The sequence below is a fragment of the Trachurus japonicus genome, chromosome 7, assembly GCF_045865225.1.
Source record: "Trachurus japonicus isolate A0001 chromosome 7, Traja_1.0".
NCBI lineage: Eukaryota > Metazoa > Chordata > Actinopteri > Carangiformes > Carangidae > Trachurus > Trachurus japonicus.
The window spans coordinates 532,798-550,163 of NC_140913.1; the positions used below are offsets into that span (position 1 = coordinate 532,798).

Here is a 17,366-nt window from a genome sequence, read left to right on the forward strand (position 1 = left end):
TAGCATAGATTTCCATACATGAATAGCCATATAAGGAGATCCTGACCACCATATTAGGAGGTAGGTGCATCTTGTTCACCTGCGGCCATGACGCAAACAAGGAAAGAGGGAGAGAGAAAAAAAAGAGCGATCGGGGATCAAAGTCATTTTGGGTGAAGTGGAGTCAGAAAAAATATTTAATTCTCTTCTGTTAGTAGTGGTGTGACTGGTACAGGTCAAAGGCTGGAGGGAAGAAATAGATCTAGTGAATTAAGTATCATTGGTTTAAAGAACTGTTTAAGAAGTAAAGCCAGAATAGTTCGATATGAAACATGAAAAAAATAAAATAAAATACACACAACGTTCAGATGGAAAAGCGCTATATAAAATACAGACCATTTACCATTTACCATAACTACAGAGCTACAGCAGCGACGGGAGGAGGAGGCTTTTCACAGCCTCAGCTGTAGAGGAGCATGGTTGTATCAACACATGAAGTTATATAGGCAGGTTATATTGTTACAGAAGCACCAGCCGTCTGTCACAGCTCCATCCAAACCGGTGCCGACTGCACTACTGCGCAGGGTGAAGTGTGCGCCCAAGTGTGCGCCCAAGTGTGCGCCCACGTGTTTGTGCGTGTCCGATCCCTAAAACGTCTCTCTCTCCAAATATTTCTAATAGTTTGTCATGTTTAAATGACGTGTTTCAATTTTCAACAGTGACAAGCAGTATTTATTTGCATTCCTACATTTACACAAGCGCTACACACAGTCCGGAGCAGGTGTAGATTTTGTGAGTAGCTACGAAAAAATCAGCGGTACTAAAAGATTGATGAATGCGGAAATCCACGTAAATTTGCGCTGCACAGGGTTTACACACAAATCCGTGCTGCTCACGTTTCATGAATGAGACCCGGGTGCAAAATAAGAAATGCAGCAGTTGATTGTTATTTGAGAGATTCTCCTATATCGATAATAGCTGTTCCCTTTCTGATCAGCTCGGTTCCTGTGCCTACCTGGACAGTCTGTTGAAGAACAGCTGTTGGTTGATTCAGGCATTCAGCATGTTCTGCACCATCAAAGGCTACGACGTCCGTAAGTGTCTGTAATAACACTAATTGTCATATGTTTGTATACATAATGTGTGGCCTGTGTTAAAGAGAACACAAAAGACAAAGTGTATACACATTGTTGTGCAGTACTCTGCCTCATATGCAGGCCTCATCATGTTGAGCATTCAAATACTTAAGATTGAAAAGATGAATAAGAAATAACTGAAACAGGACAGGATAGCCAATATTTGTGCAATTATTGTATTATCAAGTATGAGTAATGATTAATTTCTTGCAACAGTGCATGGATTTGAATTCCTACGATCTAATTGCATTGATATGAAAATGTGACCCTCTAGTAATTTTGCATATTTAATGGTAAGAAAACGTAAACTTTGTCCCGTGATTCATCAAGTCTGGGCATAATGTCCGCTTCATTCTATGACATTCTGGGCATGCACCAGGGGCCCGGGAAAAACCGAGCAAAGAGACAATAATGGCTGGATAGTCATAGTGGTGCAAAATGATCAAGCTGAATTTGAAATTGAAGGTGGGGACACATTTTTGAATCTGAATGAAATAGTCACATCAGACACCAAGGTATTATAAGTACCCAAGGTAGACATGACATGCGGCCATACAGAGTGGGTTCCATGAAATTATCTAAACCTTAAAGTCAGGATACATCCTACCTTGTGCACACACTTCTCAGAACAACACAATCCTGCACTGTGTAAAAATGTGAAGCTGGATGTAAAGCTGTCACTTTCCCAAGTCGAACAAGTGGCTAACATGATGGATGGATGAATGACATGCTCCACACAGGGCTATGTGACAGTTATCTCTCGGCACATCAGTCAAAAATTAAATATGAAAAGCTTTGTTTTGAAAACCAGAGTTTTGGATAATGAAGCATGTAGGCCTACTATTAAAAAAACTGGTGCACAGAATGGGGCATCAATGGCAAGAATTCTGCCCTGGTCACAGATGATGCCAGGAATATGATCGTAGCCGGTGGAGAAGCCCAGTGAAGTCCACACATTATGTAATAATAATGGATTACATTTATATAGCGCTTTTCTATTGTTACCCAATACCCAAAGCGCGTACAGCAACCATTATTCATTCATACACATTCACACCAGTGGTGGTAAGCTACGTGTATAGCCACAGCTGCCCTGGGGCAGACTGACGGAAGCGTGGCTGCCAATGTGGGCCAAACAGCCCCTCCGACCACCACCATGATCATTCATACGCATTCACACAAGGCAAGTTGGGTAAGGTGTCTTGCCCAAGGACACAACGACAGAGACTGGGAGAGAGTGGGATTCGAACCGCCAACCCTCTGATTATTGGACGACCCGCTCTACTGCCTGAGCCACTGCCGTACTTCATAAGTACGGTATTAAATTACTGTTTTAATCTCCAGCCATTGAATCATATTCTATTGTATTGCTCTCAATGAAGCATCCTTGTATCAAATCACCAACCATGTGACATGATACATTTCTTGTAAAACACTACACCCTGATTAAGAATCGTATCAACATGTAGTAGTATGATTACAGATTGGCAACATTAAAGCAGAAGTAAGCGATCCGGTGGTTTTGGCTAACTTCTTGTCAGCCGATGGAGTTAGCAGTCCCCGCCCTCGTCCCTACATCACCACATTCACGCGTCACGCGACTGTAAAAAGAATGGACGTAGCGTCCGTGACGTCACCCATTGGTTTTGGGGAGTCGTTTTTGTGACTCAAATATGGCGGCCTGAACAGCACCATGTTGGATTGGCCGGCCGAGAACCCGCCCACTGGCCTCGAAGCAGCTGTCCACGGAGCTGCTCGGACCTGTCACTCAACGTTTCCGTGCCCTGATTGGCTAGAGTTTTAACCTAATAACAGTAAAACTGTAGAGTTAAAAAAAAATTCACCCCCCTCAGAGTGTGTGCGGGGGTAGAAACTATCGATTGAGACGAAAAAACGTTCTGACACCAGGCTTTGATCATGTTTACTGAGGATGTAAAGTCGGCGATTTTAACACGGGGGTCTATGGGGAATGCTCCCTTCTGACACCAGCCCCCAGAGGAATCCGAGGGGATTGCAGTTTTTTGAACGCGGAAGTGAGCTTCACTTCTCAGACCGACAACTGCCCCCTTGGGCTGCACACACAGATAAAGGTTGTAGAATACAAGGAAAGTTTTCTCCTCGGCTTACAACTGGAGTAGTTTCATGTCGTGTCCGACAATGGGAGGGTTTTAACAGCTGACGTCCTGGTGTTAGCTTAGCTGCCGCCGTTAGCTTAGCTACCGCCGTCAGCTGTCCCTGTCAGCTGCAGCCACTGATGCTTTCTAGACACCGTGATTCCCCCAAACTGAATAAATACAACACATAGCAACACAAAACACACACACAGAAATAGTAATGTTTCTTCAATCATTTCAGATTTGTCTAAACAGTGATAGGGCGTGAAAAATATGATATATAGCTAAACTCTCGTTCGTTACTATTGATCTCATTCAAATTACGTGCTGGTTTTCTACCCGGAAGTAGAATGTAAACAACAAGGCGATTCGGTCTATTAACACAAACATTCCGCTTACTTCTGCTTTAATTATGAAAGAAATCTACATTGTTATCATCTGTTTTAGCCACTCCAGAAGATACAATTCTGGGTATTGGCTTATTACATAGAAATTCATGTTCTGCTTATCACTGCTCAGGACTGGAATGTGTGTGTGTGTGTGTGTGTGTGTGTGTGTGTGTGTGTGTGTGTGTGTGTGTGTGTGTTCCAGCTGATCCTGATGCTGAATGTGAGTTGCCAGAGGGGGAGGCTGGCATTGTCTGGGATGCGATCTGCTTCACTGTCCTCCTGGCACAGAGGAGGGTCTTCCTCAGCTACTACTTCCTCTATGTGGTGTCTGACCTCAAGTCCTCCAAGATATTGGCCTCCAGGTCAGCACAAGTAGGCTGCATGTATACAAATGATAGAGAGGGTTAATGCTTAAAATGTAAAACAAAATGTCTTAATACAACTTTAAGTTGTAAAGGGCCTGTGCATATTCTCATTTGTCCAGGTCAGTGTCAGGTCAGGTCAGTGAAACGTGTGATTATAGAGGTCAAAGCATACTTGCCAGGACCCTATTGTTTTTCTCAGTGTTCTTCTTTCTTCTTCCTAGGAAGTCCTACTTCCCATGCATAATCAGTGAAAAAGACTTCACAGAAATGTTCAACCCCATGCCAGATTTACTCAACTCCAAGGACATGTGCCCGTCCCAATAAGCGTTTAAATTTAAAAACTTTGAAAATTTCTACCAAAGCAACAGTACATGCTACAGTTTTGAAACTTTCACCAAAATGTCGCCCCAATACTGCTGAAACTTTTGTCCACTTAAACTCATTACAAATTATGGAGTCCATCACTCTGTTATTTTCAAAAACTGTAAAACTTATAAAACCTATCTCCGCCCACAATTTTTGCTCAATTGACACCAAACTTGCTGGAGAGCATCTTCAGACTGTCCTCCACAAACAATCCACACAGATTTTTGATTTATCGAAAATTGAGCCTACAGTGCATGAAAACATTTGACTGTAAACAGTACTGTAAACATATACCAACCAATTCCTGCTAAATACATTTTCAATCTCCCTGAAAAAAAATGACAATATTTTTTATTGAGTCATGGTTGATGAAGTTTGGCAAATATCAGAATTTTATCTCAAAATCTAAATTTTTGAGAACATTTTGAATTCTGCTCTCATGGGAACAACTGCAGTCAGTGTAAGAGTGGCATTTTTAAACATCAGATTTTCTCTTATGAAGAAAAACACTTATCATTAAAAACAAATCACCAACATTTCCATGCTGTCTAGATGCAATTTATTTACTATCAGATATTTGTTTAGATAGTACAATTTGTGACATTTTGACAATTTTCTAAATCTGCTATGACAGATGCTGCCCGGTCTTTTTCTTTCCGCTTTTTCTTTTTCTGATACCCCGATTTATGTTTTTTGGGGGGCATGATGAAAGCCAGCCTCATTTAATCTGGGCTCACTGACGTTACACTTGTCGCCGGCCGCTGTCTATGGGCGGACTCAGTTGATGTTATCAATATATTTGAAATAAATTATGACACCAATTAATTGGGGGGGGGGGATTCATTCAAAATAAAATAATAATTTCAAGATTTTCATGGGCCCTCTCCCTACTCGGGCCCTGGGTAGTCAAGTCCCCTTTCCCCCCCACTACCACGCCCATGGGTTCAAGCCCCAGCAAGGGTGATGATGATGATGATATATCAAAATGCCAGATGTTCTCAACTAGTAACACAAGACAATAGTGCTGATGTTGGTGTTACAGCATGTATCTAAATTTCAAAACTTTGAAAATAAATTCATAACAGATCAACCATATGTGCTACGGCTTTGCAACTTTCACTTTGAAATTGCCTAATTTTGTCTATAAAAAAATTGCCCGGCCCCGACCATTGCTGCGCAGCAGCTATTATTATTATTAGCCTGCAGACAGATGTTCCTTAACCCACACTCTGGATTTACTGGGTCAGGTTCAGGGGACTGAACATTTGTTTCAGACAATGGAATTTAGTGTTTATCAATTCAGAGAAACTGTATCTTGCTTTAATTTGTATTGTTTGTTTAACATTTTCTCTTTCAGTCGCTGTTATTTACTCCTGAAACCAGTAGAATGATGTATGACTTTGACAACAGTGACTTTAGGTGTTCTATGCTTAAACTGACAAAACTGACTTAGTTCTACACATGTGATCATTCTTAGTCCTTTACACAACACCTGACAAAGAGAATCGAAAAAAACACATGCAGCGGTGATAAAAACACTATCTATCTATCTATCTATCTATCTATCTATCTATCTATCTATCTATCTATCTATCTATCTATCTATCTATCTATCTATCTATCTATCTATCTATCTATCTATCTATCTATCTATCTATCTATCTATCTATCTATCTATCTATCTATCTATCTATCTATCTACAAGGGGTGCTGAGCTGTTTGAAGCCAAAGTGAAGAAACTTGTAGAAGCAAGACTGGAGATGGAGAACAAATCTGTGGAGACACTGAAGAAACAGTAGGACACACACACACACACACACACACACACACACACACACACACACACACACACACACACACACACACACACACACACACACACTAAAACAATGATTGAATGAAGTAGTGGACCCTGTGGCAACCAATAAAATGATCTTCCTCAAGTTCAAATGTATCCTCTTGAAAACAGTATACTGCAAATACACATCTTACAATTTCCCTGTCCTCCTATAGGATGGAGAAGATCAAATCTAAACAGAAGAGTAGTCCTGCAGCAGCAGGCAGTCCAGGGCCTCCTGGTGATCAGGGTCAGGTTGTAAAGGGTAACTGTCTCTTTCTACTGTCAGCAAGGCAAGAGCATACTTTCATACAGTTTTTCTCAGTCGCTTTGGTGCTTTTCTCACATCACTATTACAGTTTTTCTCAGTCGCTTTGGTGCTTTTCTCACATCACTCTTAACATTTGCACAACAGTTAGTGCATTTCTCAGAACAATTATCACAAACTGCAAAACCTAGTGGATGACCTGCAAAAGCGCGTCACTTGCTCAAAATGGATTGTCCATCGCTCAAAAGTAAGTACTCATGTCAATGAAACTGTCAGTGTCGTCAAAATGAGAAGTCCTGACACCATCGTTTATGAACAAGATAGTCAAATGGCTTTGTCATGTTTTCATTAGGACACTTTATTCTCTAAGTGTTTTCCAATGCAAAAAGTCATGATACCTGAAAATGCTCCAGACAGCACTATACACTACTAGTACAGCCATGTGAAAACTACAGTAAAGTTACACATTACTGTATTTAGTGGAGATACTGAATATGTATGTTTCACATTTCTACTGCATACAGTAATGCTCTTTGCAATTCTGATTTGTTCACAGCGTTGTGCAAAGGAAAAATACACTACAGTCATCTACAACAAACATAAGAAACACTCTTTGGGTACAACTTTACGTAAACAATGTTGCAGTACATATAGTAACTGAACCTACAGAGTACTGTAAATCATTCCTGCACATCCAGACGTTCCAGTCACATTTTCATCTACATCACTCTGTCAACTGTAGCGATATTCAATATTCAATATTCCCAAAGATACAGTAATGTCATCCTTACATTGTATCTCTTTCAACCTTATGCCATTGTTTGTAATGGGCTCAGTCTCTTCCAGCTCTGTGAGGTTGTCTTGTAATCCTATGTGATGCAGAGTAAAAGTACAGTAATGTACAGTACATGTACTGCATCAACCATTATTACTGTAGTGTACAATACTGTAAAAGTGCTTCCTACTTGTAAAATGCTGTAGTACAGCACCGTACTGTAAAGATGTGGTTGCTGTAATACATTACAATACAGTAAATCTGTTCTCTAGTGAAGCTGTAAGTCTAAATGTAAATTAAAAAAGTTCTCATCCCACTGTATCTTACAGTAATGCCTGACACAATGACAGCAGTGCAGATTGTTTAGTGCTGAATTACTGTCCAATACCATACATACCTGTTCTTCCTTACTCTAAATGTTTGAATAATTGAATTCACAGCTTCTCCCAACATTTAAAATTAGTTTGAAAACTAGTTCAACAATTTTGTATGTGATGACTCAAGCAATGAAATGAGGACTATTAGTTTTATAGGGAAAGACTATTCAGCGTTCAAAAGTATAGTTCATTTTGACTGACATGACATAAACAAATGATAATGTTGTAAAACAGCAGAGAATTGTATGAGAGCAACTGATACATGTCCAAAAGCATTTGCACTTTGTTCAGAGGAAGGAGAAACTGCTGCTATGATGTGGACAAATGACTACATGTTGTGGAGGTTGAACTAATAGTTATGAGAACTTTCATTCTGATCTGAGAACAGCACCAAAGCGACTGAGAAAAACTGTAACTAGGGGTGGGAGAAAAAATCGATTCACATAAATATCGCAATATCTTTTTTTGACGATTTTTCTTCTTTGAAAATAAATTTTGGGGGGGATTTTTTTAATTTTTTTTGTTTTTTTTTATATTGTGCAATGTGCATTTGTTAGCCTTTTTTTAACATACAGAGAGTACAGGTTTTGAAAAGGGTTTAAGTTAACTTTATAATGGAGTATGTTACATAGGCTCCTACAGTATTTGCGTGCAAATAAATTAAAAATGCAGACTAAAAATCGAGAGAATCTGCAATATCGTAGGATCGCAATTTAAATCAAATCGCCATCCAAAAAATCGTAGAAGAATCGAATCGGGAGAAAAGCATGTCGTCCCAGCCCTACTATTACTGTAACATTTGCACAACAGTTAGTGCATTTCTCAGAACAATATAGTACAAACTGCAAAACCTAGTGGATAACCTGCAAAAGCATGGCACTGCTCAAAATGGATTGTTCATCCCTCAAAAGCAAGTATTCATGTCAATGAAACTGCCAGTGTCATTAAAATGAGAAGTCCTAGATTGGCTTTGTCATGTTTTCATTATGACAGTTTATTCTCCAGGTTTGTCTTTATGATGTAGGAGCATTCTGTGCTGACAAGTGTGTTTCCCCTGGAGCTCATCAATCTTTAGCATTGTTCAAGAGAAAAGAGATTGCACAACTTGAATTATGTTTTTCAGATGATGAGGAGAAGGCAAAGAGAGATGCAGGAAAATGGTGGAAGCCTTGGGTTTCTAAGCCCGGAGGTGGGCAGCAGCACACAACACAACCAGAACACTGCACAGTGCTCAAGTCTGCTCAAAGTTTCAATGGTGTGTATAGTGATGTAGTTTGACACAGTTCATTTAACACAGTGGAAAACAACTGTGGCTACCACCTGTTTGAGAGTGACAGTGAAGAGGATGAAGAAGCTCAAGAGAAGAAAGAGGAGGAGGAACCACCAAGGAAGAAATCTGCATTCCAGGTAAGAGTCAGATAAGTGAGATAAGAAAATAAAACATTAATTGAGCTTTAACCTCCTGAGACCCTGCGTCCTCATACGAGGACATTACATTTTTGCCTCTTAGCACCATGACACTCCATTTTTAAAAACTTTGACCTATTAGCCACATTTAGGGACACTGCCTGCACCAACTTGTGGTGATATCACAAATTTCACCAATTTCTTTGGGGGAAAAAAATGGCGGGAATTTCAGCCGGAGCCTTCTATGGCAGTTCCCAGAAGATAAAAGACCAAGATAAGAATTAAATCCAAATTTTATGAATGAAACCAGTGTATTTATGTACAACAATGTCTCTGTCTTCATATGGCATTAAAATTTGACATATTTTAGTAATAGTAGCAGACTAGGACATCAATAAATGTCACGTCCTCATTTGAGGACATTGGGACTATGTTATGTTATTAAAGTACCATGTTGTTGTCTTTTTTTTGTGATATCACCACAAGATGGCACAGGCAGTGTCCCTAAATGTGGTTAATAAGTCAATAGGTAAGATAAGTTTTTAAAAATGAGAGTATCATGGTGCAAAGAGGCAAAAATAATGTCCTCGTATGAGGACGCAGGGTCTCAGGAGGATTCACATTTCTTAAAAACTACTTGTTATTACTTGACCGTTCCACTTCAGACTGATAGTACTTGACCTCAGGATGACACTCGGAAAAAATCAGGCCAATCTGATGTGGCATTTTAGAATAAAACCCCTTTGAATTTCCATATGTCACTGTATTCTATATACAGTAGGAGTCATTGTTTTTCGACCCAATGTCCTCATACGAGGACACTGATTTTTGAGAGAACTACTTATTGTAGAAAGCCGAAATTTTGAATTTACACCAATTGGGCCCTTCTGGTCCCAAACAGCAAATACAGTTTTTTTATGTTGAGATAGTCCCAGTGTCCTCATATGAGGACATCATTTTTTGCAAAAACTACTTCCTGTACAAAGACAAACTTTAGGTATTGTACTTATTAGGTCCTACTTATCCCAGATAGCAAGGAGAAATAAAAAATGCACACCAGAAAAAAGCTTGGGTCTCAGGAGGTTAATGTTTGCACACCCCAAACGGCTTAAGTTCTGTTTGTGTTTGTCATATCAGCTGGCATATGAAGCCTGGGTAACCAGCTCTAAAACAGCTCTGAAGGACCTCAAGAAGGAGAAGAAAAAAATAAAGAAAGAAGAGAAGAAGAAAGCCAAGAGAGAGCTACAGAAACAGCAAGGTGAGAGGCGTTTAATGAGATTTCATTAAATGTGTTCAAATGCAATAAAAAGAGGTGAGTGTCATGCAGCAAGAGTAGCTCTACTGTTCCACGCTGATTTTCACCCAATAGGTCACATAGCCTGGAAGTTATTGAGCTATAATACTCATATTTACAGTTCCATGTGACATATTTTACCGATTGACACAACCTATTGAATTTTTAATAGATTTCATAATGTAAATATCTCAAATTCAGACTCGTTTATTGTCTTTCATGAAACACAGTTTCCTAGTTTCCTCCCAGTTCCTACTAAGATAAGACAAGTAGAGGTATATGTTTAAATACCATAGATAATAAGATAAAAAATGAGGAAAAACAACAAAATACACAGCACAACAGCAACATTAGCAGCTTCATATATAGAGCAGAGTTACAGCAGCAAGATGTAAAGTGAACAGTGCAATAATGCAAAGTGCGATACAGCAGCAGGACATGAGGAGCAGAATCATGGAAACAGAGTTGGAGCGGAGCAGTTCAGCAGTCTGACTGAATCCGGGTAGAAGCTGTTTCTCAGCCCTGATGTTCTTGCCCGGATGCAGCGCAGTCTCCTTCCAGAAGGCAGAGGGTGAACAGATGGTGAGCAGGGTGAGTGGGAGGTACCTCTTTCCCTGCATCTGATGGTGTAGGTGTCCTTTAACTCATTGGCTGCCAGCCATTTTCAGAGCAGAGAGCCCCATACTGCCAGCCGTTTTAGCATTTTGACCGATCTTATAAGACCCACACAAAATATTGTGTTCTATGACTATGTAAACACCAAAACTACCAAGAGAAAGAGTAGACTCTCTTCTTTTATTAGGAAAAAAAAGTTTGTTTCTACCTTTTTCTTTATTAAACAGCAGTAGAACATAGGCTGGTTTCGCCAAAAACACCAGTTTTTGACCAAAACACTGAGAAAACGAGCTTTTTGTGGAAAGAAACGTGTCAAGCAGAGCAGTGACTTTGACGTTAATATTTTTTGCTTTAGTGACACCTCACACATCTGAACAGTGTTTTCTTCTATTTCTTTGTAGGGACAAGTGTTGTTGTCACATTTACAACTTGTCGATTTTCATGAATGTAGTGCTTGATTGTAATTTCGTTAATGTTATTTACATGATAATGTTCCTCATTGTTCTGTGTAATATTTTCTATAATATTTTCTGACATTTTTTGACTGTTTTAATTACAGTATGTAGCTTATAAATGTTTTGTGTATGTATGTGAATGGAAATTGGAATCAGCTGGCTTTGAGTTAAATAGTGGACACACCCACTGACCTGGTAACGCTGAGGACGACTGATTGCCGAAACGCGTCCGTTTCTCGCTGCCGAGCAGTTTTTATGAATTAAAAAGTGTTCAACTTAAAGTGAGTGCTGTCACAACCCTTTTTTTGACTTTTTTTCTTCTATAAAACAACAAAAACAACACTGAGAAAGGACTTTTGATGGCAAAATAATAATTTATTTACAAATATCAGTAAAAATGCATTAACTTTTTTGTACGTTTGTAGCTGTCACATGACCTCTGCCCCATGGTCGACCACTGCTCGATCCACGACCTGTAAATTATAGAAATATATAGAATTACCATAAAAATACATTTCTTATTGGTGCAGTGAGATGTGTAGAATTTTTATTTCATTTTTTTTTTTAACCTTTTCGCCGGTGATCAAAGCGATGCACTGGCGATCAAAGCGATCCGCCCTTCTCTAAGCAGTAAAAGTTAGCTCGCTAGCAAGTTAGTTCTTACCATGGATGTATTATATTATTAGCTCTCCACCACACAGCTGTAAGAAGATCTGATGACTTCAGCCTTCAGTCCTGCCTTCTTCAGCTTCCTCAGAAAACAGAGGTGCTGCTTTGCTTTCCTTATTACAGCAGTGGTGTTGGTACTCCAGGTGAGTGTCTGTCAGGTTTACTCCGAGTTACCTGACAGAGGGGACCATCTCCACCTCTGCTCCATTGATGTGGAGAGGCAGGGGTAATGCCAGACCTGCGGAAATCTGTCATGTTCGTGTTCCAAGGATGAGGCCGTGTTGATAACAAGTAACTTAGTTTAATGTCTCACGTTCTCAACAACATACATGTGGCTCCATGCAGTCTTGCTCTACTGTGCTATATGGTACGGTAAGCTGACTACTAACCCGTACTGCCGCCTAGCGGTCAAACATGTAATAACATCTAATCATAACATCCCCCCTTTTCTAAGGCAAAATGCATTAACATGAATTATCACATTAGCTGTGTCAGTTATTTCAACCATTTCTCATTCAGCATAACTCTGCAACACCTAAGCAGTATAAACAGTTTACATTAGATTGCATAACTCATATCTAAGCCAACACTAGACCATTTAGAACACATTCACAACATCAATCAATATACATTTTGTTCAACATGTTTAACATGTATATTGAATTGTCTTTGTTCATAAGTTCAGTCTATCAGGCTTTCTGATTTCTCTTGTGGACCTTCTTAACTCAGGTTCACTTGGAGTAGGTGTGTGAGAGTCAGTGTTACAGTCCATAGCAGGTGTGGGAGTTACCTGAGATTCACCACAGGTTACACTGAGCTCACCAACAGTCCCTTGAGGAGCCTTTAATAGACTGCGACGATTGCGTCTGAGGATTTGTCCATCATCAGTTTTCACCGTGTACGATCGTGGAGCAACTTCTTGCAGGACAGTTGCTTTTGCACTCCATCCATCAGCATCCTCAATCCTGACTGCGTCGTTGGTAGTCAGTGGAGGGAGATGCTTGGTTGTTCTGTCATAGAATGACTTTTGCATCATTTTCTGTTGTCGTAGCTTATGTTCAATCTTTGAGTGATTCTTTTGCTTTAATTTGTCATTTTGATGACTCGGCAATGTTGTTCGTAGCTTCCTCTTCATCAGCAGTTCAGCTGGTGATAGGCCGCACTGAAGAGGTGATGCTCTGTAGCTCAATAAAGCCAGATACGGATCCGAGTCACTGTCAGCTGCTTTCTTTAGGAGTTGCTTGAGAATGTGAACTCCTTTTTCAGCTTGCCCGTTTGACTGTGCATAGTGTGGGCTTGACGTCACATGCTTGAAATCATATTGCACTGCAAACTTCTGCCATTCTTTGCTGCTGAAGCAGGGGCCATTGTCGCTCACCACGGTGTGTGGGATGCCATGCCTGGCGAAGATAGATTTAGCATGTGTTATGACACAAGTTGACGTTGAGCTTGTTAGTAGCGTCATCTCAGGGAAGTTTGAGTAGTAATCCATTACCACTAAATAGTCTTTACCTCTGAGATGAAACAAGTCCATTCCTACTTTGTGCCATGGTGCTGTTGGCACCTCAGCTACCACCATAGGCTCTTTGCTCTGCTTGTTCCTGTGTTTCTGGCATGTTTCACATTTACTTATAAGTGTTTCAATGTCTTTGTTCAGTCCGGGCCAGAAAACCGTGTCTCTCGCCCTCCTTTTGCACTTTTCGATGCCGAGATGGCCTTCATGTATCCTGTGCAACATGTCCATTCTCAAAGCCCGTGGAATAACAATCCTGCCCTTTTTCAACAGCAGACCATCCACAGTACTAAGCTCACCTCTGACATGGTAAAATTGTGGACACGAACCAGCTGGCCATCCCTCATCCATGTTCTTCATGACATGCTGTAGCTCAGCATCCGTTGCTGTAGCCTCCGCTATTTGTCTTGACTTTGTGTCCGACACAGGCAGTGTAGCCGACACCATGTTCACATGACACTGTATGTCCTCGTCTGTTGCACTCACACTGTCGCCTGTAGTTGCTCTGGATAGGGCATCAGCAAGGACTAGGTGTTTACCTGGAGTATATATCAGTTGATACACTCTTTCCACAAGCCCCAGTTCTTCACAGGCTCTGTCACCAAGAAGTGATTCCCGTCCCTCATTCACAACAAAGAAGGATAGGTGGTGCGCTTTTCCTTTAGCTGTGACATTCAACCTGCATGTGCCCAAACATTTGATTGGCCGCCCATTGTAGTCTTTCAGTCCAGATTCTTTTCTTTTTATTTGTGGCTTATTCTTCATTGCCTTCACATCACACATGCTTATGAGATTTGCTTTAGCACCAGTGTCCAATCTCATGGTGACTACAGTCCCATTTATCATTAGAGGAGCTATCCACTTATCTTCTGTAGTGACATCATTTACATTGTCTGGTTTATTTATTTGTTCACTTTCACAATTCACCATTCCAACAAAGAACGTGTCACTTAGATCAGGCTCGTCTATTAAGTTTACAGTTTTTTCTTTTTTTCCCTCTTTCCGTTTGGAGAAGCATTGTTTAGCAAAATGATTCTTGCCTTTGCAAGTGGAGCATTGCTTACCAAACGCTGGACACTGTCTAGGCTTGTGCTGTGAGCCGCAGCGCTTGCAGTTTATCATCACGTCCTCCTGCTGTCCGCTGATACGACACTGCTCCAACCGCTGCCGCGCTGTCGCTCTGCGCCGAGGCGGCTGCAGACACCTTGCTGAACGTCCTCACGTGCCTTTGGGACAGCTCACTGGCCTGGCAGATCTTAATGGCTCCTGCCAGCGTCAGCTCCATCTCCCGTAGTAGCCTCTCTCTGACCTTTTTATCCGCCACACCGAAGACAATCTGGTCCCGGACCATGGAGTCCGTAAGTATTGCGAAGTTGCAGGACTGCGCCTTCAGCCGCAAGTCCGTCAGGAAGCTATCAAATGGCTCATGCTGCCGCTGTGTACGAGACCGAAACACGTACCTCTCGTACGTCTCGTTCTTCTTCGGAGAACAGTGAGCATCAAACTTGCTAAGCACTACATCCAACTTTTCATTATCTTCAGGACTGTCAAACACGAACGTGTTAAATACTTCTATGGCCTGTGGCCCTGCTATTGTTAGCAGCAGCGCTACCTTTCTTGCTTCCGGCTTAGCCTCGAGTCCCGTAGCAGCAATATACAGGTGAAACCGCTGTTTGAAGGTGCGCCAGTTCTCGTCGACATTCCCCGTTAGTTTCAAACTTTCCGGTGGTTTTAAATCCATGTCGTCCATTCAAGTTTACTCCTGGTACCATGTCATGTTCGTGTTCCAAGGATGAGGCCGTGTTGATAACAAGTAACTTAGTTTAATGTCTCACGTTCTCAACAACATACATGTGGCTCCATGCAGTCTTGCTCTACTGTGCTATATGGTACGGTAAGCTGACTACTAACCCGTACTGCCGCCTAGCGGTCAAACATGTAATAACATCTAATCATAACAAAATCCACAACCATCTCCTCGGTCTTCTGGGTGTTAAGGATGAGATTATTATCCCCACGCCACCGTGCCTCATCCCCGTTGGTGATGAGCCCCACCCACCACTACTGTGTCGTCTGCCAATTTCACCAGCAGGTTGTGTTTTTGATGAGCTCTGCAGTCGTGGGTCATCACCAGTGTGTACAGCAATGGGCTGAGCACACAGCCCTGGGGTGAGCCAGTGCTCAGGATGAGTCTGAAGGATGTGATATTATTTATCCTTACACTCTGTGGCCTGCAGATCAGGAAGTCAAGACCCAGTTGCACAGGGCCAGCTTGTACACCAGTTTCTGTGGAATGATTGTGTTAAACGCAGAGCTGAACAGCCTCACATAGGAGTTCCTATTCTCCAGGTGATAAAGGGTCTGGTGCACATGTATGGAGGTTATTTTCTATCATAAATCAAGAGCATATTATGTTGATTTGAGAGCATTACTTTTTGATTTGACGTTCAGAAAACTCTGCTCTCATATTCAAATTTACTCTGCTCGCGCTCAAACTATGTGCTCGATGTTTAAACCTGTGCTCTCGGATTCAAAGTTGCCCTGCTCGTGCTCAAACTTTGCTTTCGCATTCAAGTTTGCCCTGCTCGTGCTCAAACTGTGTGCTCGCACTTGGTCACAGCTGCCTGCGCAGAGTGTTTCCTCTTGCGCGGAGGAAAGTCCTGCTCTCGGATCTCTGCTCTGCTCACGGAGTTTCTGTCAACTGTCAACCAATAGAAGACCGGCTACTGTTGACCAATCAGATCATCCCTACTTCTATGCTTCTTTGTGGGTGCGTTCACTGTAATTCAAGGAGCGTCACATACGGGCGGGCACTCTTTCTACCGGGTTTATCTATTTCCGCCCCACAGGCTGTTAAATGTGGCGGCTCCCTTTATGTTTTGACAACTTTTGGAATAAAATATCAGTTAATTAATACACGAGCGCCCGTGCTTTTCATTACAATAGGTAGCTATATAAACATAAACTAGCAGTAGTAGCGGATGGGTGCCTTATGTATGTTTTTTTTTTTTTATCCACGTTCATCGGTATATATGTTTTATAGTCTAAATGCCAAGAGTAACTTGTAAGTGCTGTGATGGTACAGTGGTTAAGGCAGATGACAGTAGCTCTCTTTGATGATCATGGGACCGCTGGTTCGAATCCCGGCCCTGCAGGCACCCACATGTTATGCAATTTGATTTTTATGATTTTTTTTTTTTCATTGAAACGCTTAACAAGAGATGGTGGGTTACCATGCGTGATTAAAAACATGATGAAATGAAAATTAAAAAAATATGCCATGATGATAATAATTTTGGTGCGTGACACCCGGGGGTCAAAGCCAGGGGGCGCACTACTTTGGATCAGTGCAACGCAAGTGTGTGTTTTGAAAGCGAGGCTGATTTATGCATGGCCACATTAGGCTTAGCATTAGCTTCCCTGACACTACAAATTGTAGCCTATATTGAAACGATATGGAAGCATAGACTGTAAAAAGATGAAAGAGGTACAATATAGTAGGTATCTGGCAACATGAAACAATAAACTTACTTGAGTACTTCGGTCGGCCATGGTGACTGTCTCCCCGCTCACTCAGTCTCTTTCTTCTTGGGAAAGCACTGATTATTACTATTATCATCATGGCATATTTGGCATACCCACCATCTCTTGTTAAGCGTTTCAATGAAAAAAAAAAATCATAAAAATCAAATAGCATAACATGAGGGTGCCGGCAGGGCCGGGATTCGAACCAGCGGTCCCATGATCAACAAAAAGAGCTACTGTCATCTGCCTTAACCACTGTACCATCACAGCACTTACAAGTTA

At 41.3% G+C, this 17,366-nt stretch overlaps 1 protein-coding gene across 1 annotated transcript in view; it reads left to right on the forward strand.

Annotated features, from left to right (window-relative positions):
• Window positions 1–17,366, forward strand: part of LOC146983892 (piezo-type mechanosensitive ion channel component 2) — a 151,013-nt gene that overhangs the window by 104,902 nt on the left and 28,745 nt on the right. The window contains exons 29-35 of the mRNA XM_085783039.1: window positions 977–1,073; window positions 3,821–3,980; window positions 6,055–6,144; window positions 6,363–6,451; window positions 8,730–8,795; window positions 8,904–9,013; window positions 10,151–10,271. Coding sequence (XP_085639165.1) covers window positions 977–1,073; window positions 3,821–3,980; window positions 6,055–6,144; window positions 6,363–6,451; window positions 8,730–8,795; window positions 8,904–9,013; window positions 10,151–10,271 — 733 coding nt within the window. The remainder of the gene's footprint in view (window positions 1–976; window positions 1,074–3,820; window positions 3,981–6,054; window positions 6,145–6,362; window positions 6,452–8,729; window positions 8,796–8,903; window positions 9,014–10,150; window positions 10,272–17,366) is intronic.